General features: G+C 45.9%; 1 protein-coding gene across 2 annotated transcripts in view; it reads left to right on the plus strand.

The window, feature by feature from the left end:
• The first annotated feature begins 9,641 nt into the window (after positions 1 to 9,641).
• Cry1 (cryptochrome circadian regulator 1) overlaps positions 9,642 to 13,490 on the plus strand; it is a 52,670-nt gene continuing 48,821 nt past the window's right edge. For both annotated transcript variants that reach the window (XM_006986962.4, XM_076554453.1), the window contains exon 1: positions 9,642 to 10,402. In XM_006986962.4, the coding sequence (XP_006987024.1) occupies positions 10,245 to 10,402 (158 nt within the window). In that variant the 5' untranslated portion in view covers positions 9,642 to 10,244. The remainder of the gene's footprint in view (positions 10,403 to 13,490) is intronic.

Genomic DNA, 13,490 nt, shown 5'->3' on the forward strand with positions numbered 1-13,490 from the left:
AAGAGACACCATGACCACAGCAACTCTTACAAACTAAAACATTTAATTGGGGTGGCTCGCTTACAGTTTCAGAGATTCAGTTCATTATCATTGTGGCTATGGTGGGGAGCTTAGCAGTGTGCAGGAAGATGTGGTCCTGGAAGAGTAGCTGAGAGTTCTACATCTTGCAGGCAACAGGAAGTTGACTGATACACTGGGCAGTATCCTAAGCATAGGAAACCTCAAAATCCACCCTCACAGTGACACACATCCTCCAACAAGGCCATACCCACTCCACATCTCCTAATAGTGCCACTCTCTATGAGATTATGGGGCTAATAACATTCAAACCACCACATTCGACTTCCTAGCCCCATAAGCTTGTAACAATATCATAAAGCAAAATCCATTTGGTCCAACTTCAAAAGCTCCCATAGTCTATCACAGTCTCAATGATGTTTTAAAGTCCAAAGTTCAAAGTCTCTTCTGAGATTTCTGCAATCTCTTAACTGTCATCACCTGTAAAAAAAATCAAAACAAAAAAACAGATCATATACTTCCAACAAATAATGGCACAGGATATACATTACCATTTCAAAATGCAGGGAAGGGTTCATAGTGAGGAATATTGGACAAAAGCAAGACCAAAAACCAACTGAGCAAACTCCAAACTCTTCATCTTCATGTCTGATGTCAAAATGCTCTTCAGATCTCCAACCCTGTTCAGCTTTATTGACTGCAACACACTTCTTTCTTTTGGGTTGGTTCCACTTCCTGTTAGCAGCATTCTTTGGCTGGTATCCCATGGTTCTGGCATCTCTAACATCTTGGGGTCTCCAAGGCAATCCAGGGCTCAACTTCTCAGCTTCATAAAATGGCCTCTCTACTAGGCCTCCATTCAAGGGACACCCCTGACACATGCCTGACCTCAGAGGCAGATTCCATAACTCTTTTCTTTTATCTTTAACTCTAAACCCAGAACTACATGGCCAAAACTGCCAAGTTCTGCTGCTTGCTGGGGCTGGAACATGGCCCCTTTGTTCAATTACATCTTCAACAGCTTTCTGTCTTTCACTGTCAAAGCTTGGCTGTCCTGAAACTGGATCTCTAGACCAGGCTGGCCTCAAACTCAGAGATTTGCCAGCCTCTGCCTTCCAAGTACTGGGATTAAAGGTGTGCCACACCACATTTGGCTCTACGCTTTTCTTTAGTTCCTTTTCACAAATTGGAAATTAGTCAGATGGGATCTTGCCCTGAGGTCACCACTCCCTTTATTCCTTTTAATCCATTTATCTCCTTGAACACAGAACTTAGCTCCATTCCACTTTCTGGTTCTCTTTTTCTCCTCAAATATTTTTCCTCGCTCAGCTTGCCCCTTTTCATTACAAATCTTCGTCAGAGTTAACACTAATAACCACACAATAGAGTATATACTAGGCTGTTTTGAGAATTCTCCAGCCAATGGAATTAATCCAAAACTCTCCACTTTAGCCTCAGACAGACTCTTTGGACAAGGGCAAAAATCAGCCACTTTCTTCATCAAAATATCACAGGAATGATCTCTACGTAGTATACTGAAATTCTTCTCCTCCAAAACCTCTTGAGTAAACTCCCAACAGTTCAAATCATCATCAGCACCACTGTCTTCCATGCTCCTACTAGTATGGACTATTAAGCAGTGCTTAAAACATTCCACTGCTTTCCAAACCCAAAGTACCAAAGTCTAAATTTGTCCAAACAAACACATGGTCAGGTCTATCACAGCAATACTCAACTCCTGGTATCAACTTCTGTCTTAGTTGGGGTTTCTATTACTGTGAAAAGACACCATGACCATGGTAACTCTTACTAAGAAAACATTTAATTGTGTGGCTTGCTTATATTTTTGGAGGTTCAATCCATTATCATCATGGCAGGGAGTATGGCCGCGTGCAGGCAGATGTGGTCCTGGAGGAAGGTGTGAGTCCTATATCGTGCATGCAATAGGAAGTCAAATGAGACACTGGGCAGAATCCTGGGCATAGGAAACCTCAAAGCCCACCCCACAGTGATACACTTCCTCCAACAAGACCACACCCACTCCAACAAAGCCACATCTCCTAATAGTGCCACTCTCTATGAGATTACGGAGCCAATTACATCCAAACTACCACAATGCATTCTCAGATATAACTTATTTTAGTTCATCTTTCTCTCCTCCCTTCCCTTCTGACTCTTATGCTCTCCTACTTGCAGGAGCCTCCTTTTCATGAAACATGTGTTCTACTGCCCTTCCATTCCTCAGTGCCTCTTTTTCCATCTCATTGGTTCCCTTTATCATTTCATGACCCATGTTCAAACTCACACACACACACACACACACACACACACACACACACACACACAGTCTTTCTGAGTCATCTCATTTAATATAATAATTTCCATATCTATCCACTTTCCTGAACTTTCATAATTTCATTTTTACAGATAAAAATCCCATTTTGTTTATGTTTATCTGACAATGAACATCCAGGCCCATTCCATTCCCTTGCTATTTAAGGACATCACATCCTGAGGAAGGTTGTCTACGCTGTAGTCTGATTTAGAGATGATCCTGTCTGATCCCCAAGCTATAATCTCTCCAAGTTGGCATTTACTGAACACCTATGTCCTCGTCTGCCTGAGAGTCACAATTCCCTGTGGCCTTTTGCATCACACCATTCCTCTGTTATAACTCTTTAAGTAACTTATTTTCTTTTTCAGCCAACTTTCACTTCCTCTGAGAAAGAGCAGACATAGAGACAAATTAAGCTGTGGGCTGGGATGTAGTAAAGAGGATAGAGTACTTGCCTGGCATGCACAAAACCCTGGGTTGAATCTCCAGCGCCACATAGCCTGGCCATGGTGGCTACCCCTGCAATTCCAGAGCTCTGAGGCCAAGGCAGGAGGATCAGAAGTCTAAAGTCATCAACCGTACATAGGGAGTTGTAGGCTGCCTGGACTACATAAGAGCCTGCCTCCAAAATCAAAACAGGGGCTGGCGAGATGGCTCAGAGATTAGGAGCACTTGCAGAAGATCCAGGTTCAATTCCCAGGACCCACATGGCAGCTCACAACCATCTGTAACTCCAGTTCCAGGTGACCTCTTCTCAGCTCCTGGGATACCAGGCATGCAGATGGTGCACAGACATGCAGCAAGTAAAACATTGATACACATAAAGTGAGACTAGAGAGTGAAACAATGGAGATGAAAGGTCTGGCTGTTCTCTTTAGCCAGCAGGGAGTTTGGGCTGTGCTTCCTGGGCCTCCTCTGTCCCATGGCATTCCATACATGCATTCTGGGTGGGAACACAAAAGTCTCTAATGGCAGCTCTTCCATGGGACTTGGCCTCCTGATTTCAGATGGAAATTGGCATAAGTCCTTCCTAGCCTAGATCACCCAGAGTTTATCTTGGTAATCTGGAGCTGATCCTAGATAAAAAGTGTGTAAGATGTTATCTCCTTATTTTAGAGAAGGTTTGATCTCATTTTCCTGTACTTATGTCTCTGTCCAGCGTGGAGAGTGTCTATACAGTGTTGGTGGAGGAGTGGGGTGCTTACTGATTGCCACCTGGACCAGGCTTGAGCTCAGAACAAGACTTTGTCCTCTAGTGATGCTGCTCTGAGATCAGATCAGATCCCAGATGTTGGCCTCATATCCAATGACCTGCACGGGGATCATCATAGGACAAAAAAAAAAAAAAAAGTCTGTGGAAAGAAAAAAACATTGGCTAATATTTCACAATATCATATTGCTACATTTGTAACTATTTACACTTTCTAAATGCACTCAGTCAGCAAGGAGGATAAGAACCAGGGAGAGGGCTGTTCACAAGCACATCCTTATTAACTGGGTCATCTATGGATTGCATCAGTATACAGCCAGGAAACCAAAATGACTTGCTAAATCAAATGGGAAATATTCAGTAAGAGGAACTATGAGTTATAATAAGGAATTGACTAAGATAAATAGAGCCCCAAAGAACACCCCAGACCCATGCATGAGTACTAAGGACATATTTGGAATGGTGAAGCCAGGGACCTTCCCCAAGAGGAGGATTGACATCTCACTGGAGAAGGTGTGGCTACAGACACTGGATAAGGAAATTAGCCAGAAGAGCTCTCCAGTCACCACTGGGAGGCTGGGAGTGGCCCCCAAAATGCAGTTGGGCTGAGACTGGATAACCACCATCACGATGTCTGCCAGACTCTTTGGGAAGCCACCAACCACACTACTCCTGAAACCTGATACAAACTGGTTCATTACATGTCCATTCTCCAAGGGCTTCTGTCAACCACAGAGTAGGGGTCAGAAAAGGAAAACAAAAGCACACGAGAACTCAGAAGAGATGGCTGCCTCAACTTCCCACCCCGCCTTCTACTGGCAGAGTGTAAGGCAATGCCAGAGGCAAAGGAGATGTCCTTATCGGGTGTTGCTCTAACAAGAGGCAATGGAAGGTGAATTTGGAGCTGAGATGAGATGAGATAATAACTGATGTGTAAAGTAGCACAGTGTTATATGTGTTAGCTTAGTCTCCAGAAGAATTTATTGTAGGATTGGAGAGATGGCTCAGCATCTCATATCACATGCTGAAGACCAAGCCTCTAACTCGTGTGCCCTGGGGGGACAAACCACACCCAGATCATAGCAATTCTGAAGAAGTTAATGCCAAGAGACTGAGGCAGTCTCTCCCTCTTGGTCCTATTTTATTTCTAGTACTATCATGAAGTTGGACCCAACAAAAATTTCATCAGTAATTCTTTGCGATCTCTCTCTCTCTCTCTCTCTCTCTCTCTCTCTCTCTCTCTCTCTCTCTCTCTCCGTGTGTGTGTGTGTGTGTGTGTGTGTGTGTGTGTGTGTGTGCGCGCGTGCGCGCATGCGTTTTGTTTGAGGCAGGGCCTCACTAAGTAGCCTTGGCTGGTCCTGAACTTCCCAACCATCTTCCTGACTTACCTGGAAGGTGCAGGCGACACCACAGTCAGTCTTGACTCTGCTTATGCATAGAATTCACTCTGAAAGAATGGGGGTCAGTGAAAGGCTATATGCCAAGAAAAGAGCTCTGGACTCAGAAAGAGTTTGGGCTTTTCATCCAGTTTTATTACTTATGTCCTGGAGTTTTACTTTCTTATCATTAATATTTACCTTACCCTAACAGATTTAACTGTATCCTAATAACATTATAAAGATTATACCCAACATGTCCTGCCACTAGTCCACAGACACCGGTGCCTGTGCAGCCACCAAGAGGCTCTCCCTGTGGCTCTCAGTCCTGGTTTGGGGCTTGTCCACCGCTTTGGAAAATCCAGCCCCTACCCAGGCTGCCCCCATATCCTGGCATCTTAAAAAACCCACTGGACCCACAGGGTGGTTTGGAAATGCTCCTGGAAGACACAGCTTGGGCATCCACTGACTGCATCAAATACAGCAAAGTTACTTCAAAGAAAGACCTAGAACTGGTTTTCAGTGTGAAGAAGTTGAAAACTACCTTCTCCATGATGCCACAGCATAATCCCCTAATACCCACAAAAATGTTTCAGAGAAAAAAGCATCACAAATATCACTAATACACTGTATATAGAGCATAGCACTTGCTCAATAAGTCATGGTTGTTACTAAATGGGGGTCTCTATTGTCCAATCCAAATGTATTTAACGGTCGATGTGCCATTGAAACCCTTTTTGTGTTTGAGGAATGCACTGTTGATACACTTTTATAAGATTAATGCTTCAATGCTAAAGTTACACAGACACCCATACGCTGTTAAAAAATTCATCTTTATTGAATGAACAATCCATAAACAGAAGTCAACTCTACGTGGATCAATTTTCTCTTCACTTCCCACCATTTCATTTGGATGCTTGAAAACAGTTTTTATGTCTATAGAGACACTCTGCTTCCTTTCAAACTGCTCAAAGACAAACACAAAGCACCGTATTTTTTTAAAGCTACAAAAATGGGTCCTGGAATACAACACGATCCAAGTGAAGGCACAGCTCTGTTGTCAAGTCTTCTGCATGGGTGACAAGAGGCTCAGAAGGTCCCTAGTAGTGACCACAAGGTCACTCCTCTCTACAAAAATGAACAATATGCCTAATTCTCTATGGTTTTCGTGTACAGAGTTTCAAATCTTCTGCAGAAACTAAAAACAGAAGAGCTACTCCTGTGGCAACAGAAGCAGAGGTAGAAAGAAGTATTTAGACATTGGTTCCCTAAATCACTGAAGTTAGTCTCTCGCTATCATGTGTTAGAGCTGCCATTATAAAGTACTGCATACTAGGTAGCTCAAAGCAACAGTTCTAGAGGCCAGAAGTCCAAAAGCAGGCATCGGGAGGGTCATGTGGTCTCTGAAGTCACTAAGGAAGGATGTTCCAGGGCTTTGCTGGCTCTTTCTAGTCCCTTGGTTAATTTCAATCTTCACATGGCACTCTCTCTGTATGCATGTCTGTCTCTATGTCCAAACTTATCCTCTATTTGAGGACACTTATCATGTTAGATTAGGGTACACTTTAATGATTAACTGCGGCGATCTCCTCGACCAGCGAGAAAGAACGACCACCACTCAAGGATTCTTCTCAAATCACACTTTATTGGAGAGCCTTTTGATTAAGAGAGAACTGGAAGCGAGGGGCCCCGAGCACTGAAAACAGCTGCTTATATAGGGATAAGAGGCATGGATCGTTCCTTGACTGGCTGAAATTAGCTTGCCACCACCAGGCGCCACGGGATTGGCTAGGGACATATATATATATATATATATATATATATATATATATATATATATATATATATATACACATATACATATATATATATATATATACATATATATATATATATATATATCTTGCGCATGCGCAAAGCCGAGGCGCGTATTTCATCGAAAGCATTGTCTTATAAGTTATATATTTCCAGGATGCAAGGAAGTCTGCGCCATCTTATAATGGCGACTGTCCCGGCTCCCTGCATTACCTCATCTTAAATTGGTTATATTCAAATATTTTGTTTCCAAATGTAGTCATTTTCACAGGTAAGGGGGTGGTGTAAGAATTCGAAGGGAACACAATTCAACCTATAACTAGCACTATTTTATTTCTCTTTTTAACTTTGCCAAACATAGTGGTGCCCAGCAACTCTTCTTTCATTTGTTCAATTAACATTTAATTACGCATGTCTGTGTCCTCGATATTGATGGCATACAAAGATACGCTGGACTCAGAGACCCGTCCTTGAGAAGTTACACTTTGGAGAGAAGCAAAAACACATTTACAATAGTGATAAGTGTTGTTGTTGAGGCAATGTAGCTAGGTATTATAATAAAAATGTCCATTAGTCTTCGTAACAGTGTGTCAAGTGATGTATCAGACACATACTTGGAGGACTCAGGGAGGCGCTATATTTGTGCTAGAGGTAAAGAATATTTTCACAAATTAAGGAGCATTTATTTGAGTCCAAAGGAATATGAGGAAATATACTTTAGGCAGTTCAAAGATGATTGACTGTAGTGAACTGTAGATCCCAAAGAGCATTCCTCTATCAAAAGAAAATCCAGCACAATAAAGAAGAAACAAAGCATAAACTCCAGGAGGGCTGAGGTTTGTTGTTTGGTTTATCTGTTTGGTTATCTCCTTTGAACACACCTGCTTCATTCAGTAATTGCTATGCTGGCCCTAGTGGCACAGGCCTGTAACACCAGGTACTCCTAAAGCTGAAACAGGATGTATAATGACATTCCTGGGCTACAAAGTGAGTTAAAGGCCACCCTTAAACAACTTAAGGATATCCTCCCTCCCTGCCTCTCCCTCTCTAGATGGATGGATGGATGGACGGATCGACGGACGGATGGACAGACAGACAGATAGATATGGGTATAGGTATATGTTGCTAGAGTTTTCCTGCCTTGCCCACAGTCAGGATAAATCTTTGTCATCCGACAGTCCCACAGCCGCTCAGACCCAACCAAGTAAACACAGAGACTTATATTGCTTACAAACCGTATGGCCGTGGCAGGCTTCTTGCTAACTGTTCTTATAGCTTAAATTAATCCATTTCCATAAATCTATACCTTGCCACGTGGCTCGTGGCTTACCAGTGTCTTCACATGCTGCTTGTCATGGTGGCGGCTGGCAGTGTCTCCTCCCGCCTTCCTGTTCTTTCTTTTCTCCTCTCTGTTAGTCCCGCCTATACTTCCTGCCTAGCCACTGGACAATCAGTGTTTTATTTATTGACCAATCAGAGAAATTTGACATACACAGCAGGTATATATATTTATTTATATATCTATATTATATAGAGATATATACATTTTCATGGATGCATATAAGCACATAGGTGATGCTAGGACTCAGGGATGGGGACATGAGAATCAAGTGTCATTCTCAGTTACACAGCAGGTTCAAATTAAGCCAGTGCTACATGAGACCCTGCCTCAACAAAAGGGGCCTTGTGTGTCTAAGGCATGACATGTGGCTTACTGCTGGAAAGTCTGGCAAAGGTGCACACGTAGCCCTGTGTTCTAGTTAGATTTCAATTGCTTGAATGAAACACCATGACCAAAGCCAACTTGGGCAGGAAAGGGTTTGTCGCAGATTTAGTTAATAGTCCGTTATGGTGAGAAGTCAGGGCAGGAATGCACAGCAAAACCCTGGTGGAGGGAGCTGAAGCAGAGGCCACGGAGGAAAGCTCTTTACTGGCTTGTTCCCCCTTGGTTTGCTCAGCCTGCTTTCTTAGACAACCTCCCGAGGACCACCTGCCTAGCGGTGGCTCGACTCCCACATCAGTCCTACAGACTCCCCCACAGGCAACCTGAGGGAGGCCTTTACCAGTTGAGGTTCCTCCTCCCAGATTAACTGCAGTTGACAAAACAACAACAAAAACTAATCAAGATGCCCTCTTAAACTACACCTCGTGTAATAGACCAGAGTCGATAAACTGACGATATATCGACAGTATTATGAAACGCCGGGAAGTGCTGAAGATCCGGTACCAGATCTGCCTTCTCCAGGGCTTGTGCAAAGGTGCCCGCGCCAAGCAGGAAAAAAAAAAGGCTCAAGGGGCGCTTCCCGCTCCTTCCAGAGCAGAGGACTCCGGCTAACGTGGGAGTGAAGCACGCGGTGGCTCTCCTAGCGGACCTCTCACCCAGCTCTGCCTTAACTCCCAGGGTGGCCCCGAACCGGCCCCAGCCTTCCCTCCCACCCCACGGGAAGAACCCTGGGCGCGCTCCCGGCCCGGGGCCCCTCCGAGTACAGCGCGAGGGCGCACGCGCGCCGTGCCCAGCAGCGCGCGCGCCCGCCGGCGAGCTCCCCGCAGCCCCGTGCTCATCCGGGTCTCGGCGCGCCTCAGCCAATGGAAGCAGCTCCCGGCCCCCGGGAGCCGGACTACGCCTCCTCCCCCTCCCCGCGGCCTGGGGCCTCCCCCGCCCGCGGCCTGGGGCTGCGGAGACCCGCAGAGGCGGCGAGCCCGGCTCCCAGGCGAGAACTGAGGTTCCCGAGCGCCGAGCCGCCCCCGCCGGCGCGGAAACACCCGGCGCCGCGGCGGCCGCCGCGGTCCCGGCCCGGCGTAGTAAACACACTTCAGAAACGTGAGGTGCCGGTGGTCACGTGGGGCGCGCGCCGCCCAATGAGGAGCCGGGGGCGGGGCGGGGGCCGCTAACGCGGCGGAGTCACCCGGGCAGCCTCGGGACCGGTGACCGGCCCGGCGAGCGTCCAGCGGCCTGGAGCGCCAGCCCGCGCGATCCGAGCTCCCGGCCCACTCCGGGGCGCACAGGCCGCGTCGCGCGCCGCCCGCGGGGAGCTCGTGTCCGCCCGTGGAGAGCGCTGGGGACGCGCCGCCGCCTGCTCGCCGGCCGCCTTCGCTAAGGGCGAGGTTTCCGTGACGAGCCTCCCGGGGCTGCCGCGGCCAGCTCGGGCCGTCGTGGCGGCTCGAGCCCCGCGCGCTCGCTTGCGCCCCGGGGGTCGCAGGCCCTGGAAGGTATGCGTGTCCTCCGGACGCTGGCCGCGGGCGCGGGCTCCTGAAGGACGTCGCCCGTGGACCTCGGCGCCTCGGCAGCCTCCATTCATCTGCCAGCTGCGCGCTCGCCGCCTCCGCGCCCGGCCCCGGCGTCGCCTCCTCCCGTCCCCTCTCTGCCGTCCGTTCCCCACTCCTCGCGTGCGGAGGTTCTCCTGGAAGCGCAGGTGTCGGTTATGAGCCCGGCTTCCCTCCCTTGAAGCTCTCGGTAAAGGAAGTCGGGGTGACCCGCCGCGCCCCGGGCATGGGGGTGAACGCCGTGCACTGGTTCCGAAAGGGACTCCGGCTCCACGACAACCCCGCCCTGAAGGAGTGCATCCAGGGCGCGGACACCATCCGCTGCGTCTACATCCTCGACCCCTGGTTCGCCGGCTCCTCCAACGTGGGCATCAACAGGTGGCGGTGAGTCCGAAGCGCTTGGGAAATGGGTCCTGGTGTACACGAATCGGGGGTTGAGGAGTTAGCATCAGATCTGAGAACTGGTTTAGTCCAGGGACCGAATTGCGTACACGGTGTAAGAATTGTAGCTGGGGTCCATATTAAATAGTACAGACTTAATAGGAGAGCCTACTGACGACCTGGACACCTTGGTCTTCATCGTAAGTTATGTCTGTGCTGATGGGAACTCTTTCCCCGATTTGTGAAGTAGAGGAATTAAACACTCCCAGGCCTTGATTTTTTTGGCCTATGGAAGGGTTGTAATCTTTACTGTTGACGTGTGTGTCTAGGTAACGCATAATGTGGAGAAAAACCATTCATTTATTATAGCCGGTTCCAGATCCAGCTTTCTTCCCCCTTGAGGTTAGAGGAGGAAAAGCAAGGGAAAGAATTACCTGATTTCTTTGCTCAGCTCTCTCCTCAACTCCTCCTTGTGGTTGACAAGATAAAGCACAGTTTTTCTTTCGAGGCAAAGTATAATCCTTCTAGGGAATCCACACTGGAAGAAACCCTCGGGACATTTTATAAGCTCTTCCTGGACAAACAGGATAGATGGTCGTGCGGCGGAATGAAATGAGAGCATTAGTTTGGCAGATTTATTGATAGCGTATTTGCCAGGCATAGCTTTGAATGTGAGGGAGAGAGCTGTGAACAAAGTCTGTCCTCTTCAGGCATATGTCTGAGAAAGGAAAACGTGTTTGTAGTCTTATAGGTGATGAGAAGTACTGCAAAGAGACGAGGTATATAGGAATAGGATGGAGCCCCAATTTAAAATACTGTTACTTAGCTGGGGATATAGCTCACCTGACAAATACTCACCTAGTATGTGTGAGGTTCAGTCCTCAGAACCAGGGGGAAAACGTTGATGGATGTAAAAATGGTGGGGAACGTGATAGCAGGTTAAGAAGTGATGAGATGCAGCTATCTAAAGGAAGAACATTCCAGGAAAAGGCCCTGAGGTGAGAATGTGCTTGACCTTTGGAAGGAACAGCCAGCCAGAATGACCGGAGCAGAGTGAATGGGGAAGTAGTGGGTAATGAGGTCGGAGTTGTAATAGGTCCAAGTGAACAGAGCTTTAGCGCTTACCAAGGTCTGTGCTTTTGCTCACAGTGAAGTGGAAATGATTACAGGGTTATGAGCAGAGAAGTGACGTGATCTGACTTAAGTTGGGAAAAATGTTCTTAGTTGTGATTCTGAGAACACACTGAATCGGGGAATGAAGACAAGAAGTGAGAAGACCACTTAGGACACTTGTATTTATCTAGATACAAGGTGAAAACGGCTTGTACAGAATGGTCTGGCAAATTGGTTATGGGGCTGAGTAGAACAAAAGGAGCTTTATTACCACAGTGAGAAGATGAAACCCAAATGTCCATCTGCTGATTGCTGGACTTCGTGCTGTTAGTTGGCCATAAAGGAATGAAATACTGATGCATGCTGTATGATATGTGGGTGAACCATGAAAGCATGCTAGGTGAAAGAAGCTAGTCCTAGGATTTCATATATCATATGGCTGTGCTTATATGAAGTATATACAATGGGCAAATAAATACACAGGGACAGAGCGCAGTTTAGTGGTGACTTAGTCCTGGGGAAACTGGGAAGTTGGGAGTGAGTAGCTATGGCACAGGGGTCTAAAAACATCCTGAAAGTTATGTCTGTGCACCTTTAAATAACCATTAAACTGTGAACTTTAAAAAGACTCAGCCCAAACGTCACTTTTTGTGTGATACCCTCATTATCTGGTCTAGGATGTTGCAGTCTTCTGAACTCTTACACTGTGTTTAGTATTGCGTCCTATACATTCTTAGGATGTACTGTTTTGTTAATGGATATTTGGTATCATTAGCTGGTTTGGGCTGCTATAACAGAACACGTTAGATTGGGTCCTTTACAAATAATAGACATGCATTTCTCGCAGCACCAGAGGCTAAGAAGTTCAAGGTGAAAGCACCAGGAGATCTGATACCTAGCAGGGGCATTTTTCTTCATAGATGGCATATTCTGTATATTCTTACAGTGTGGAGGAGATGAAAAGGTTCTCACAGGTCTGATGATGGGATTAATCACACTCATGAGGGTAGAGTTCTCCTAACTTGATTGCCCCATAATACCATCACATTGGAGATTAGGTTTCATCAAAGAGTTTGTGGGGATGGAAATGCAACATTCAGACCATAGAGGTGTAATAGGTATTCATTTCTCTCTTCCATTTAGCAGATTGTACCTTCCTGAAGAGAAGCTACAATTTCATTTACTCAAAAATTGATTGCTGTTCTTCCTATTCATAGAAGGCTCTGTTCCTAGGGGATTTGCAGCAGGAAATAAACCAAAGTCTCTGCTGTAGAAGACAGAATGTGTGTGTGCAGGGGTGTGTGTAATAGGAAAATAAAGCTGAGTGTGAGGACCTAAAGGAACTGAGGAAACAGGATGGGGTGGGGTCTGCATTCCTCATAGCATATCGACTATAGTAGTCACCTGATGAATACTGGTTTAATTTTCCTTTCTAGATCTAGAGTTTAAGGATGAGGCAGTTACTCTATTTAACTTAGATACTAATGCATACCTTAAAGTTATGACTGAGAAAACCTGCTAGCCAGGTGTGGCTTATAAATAATCCCAGCACTTGGGAGGAAGAGGCTAGGAGAATCAGAAACTCAAGGTGGTCCTCAGCCTGGACTGTATTAAAGCCAATCTCAGAAAACAAATTAAATTTTTTTTTCAGTGAATACATTACTTTTATTATTTAAACATTAACCACATAATTGAAGCTATCACATATAAGGCCTCTTAATTTTAATAACTAAAGCTACAAGTGTGCCTACACGCTTACCCATTTTTCCTTCTTAGTATATGATTTCAGTAGGAAACATATAGATCATCTTTGGCATACTTTTCAACCCTATGGTTTCTACTTTATTTAACTTTATATTCATATTTTCTTCAAATGTCTATTTTTAATCTACAACTTCTGTTTTTATATGTATTACTGTAATATATAGCACATTTAAACTCTTAATACAGTTATTGTTCGGTCTCTTGTTGCAAATAG

This window comes from Peromyscus maniculatus, chromosome 18, assembly GCF_049852395.1.
Source record: "Peromyscus maniculatus bairdii isolate BWxNUB_F1_BW_parent chromosome 18, HU_Pman_BW_mat_3.1, whole genome shotgun sequence".
In the NCBI taxonomy this organism is placed as follows: Eukaryota; Metazoa; Chordata; class Mammalia; order Rodentia; family Cricetidae; genus Peromyscus; species Peromyscus maniculatus.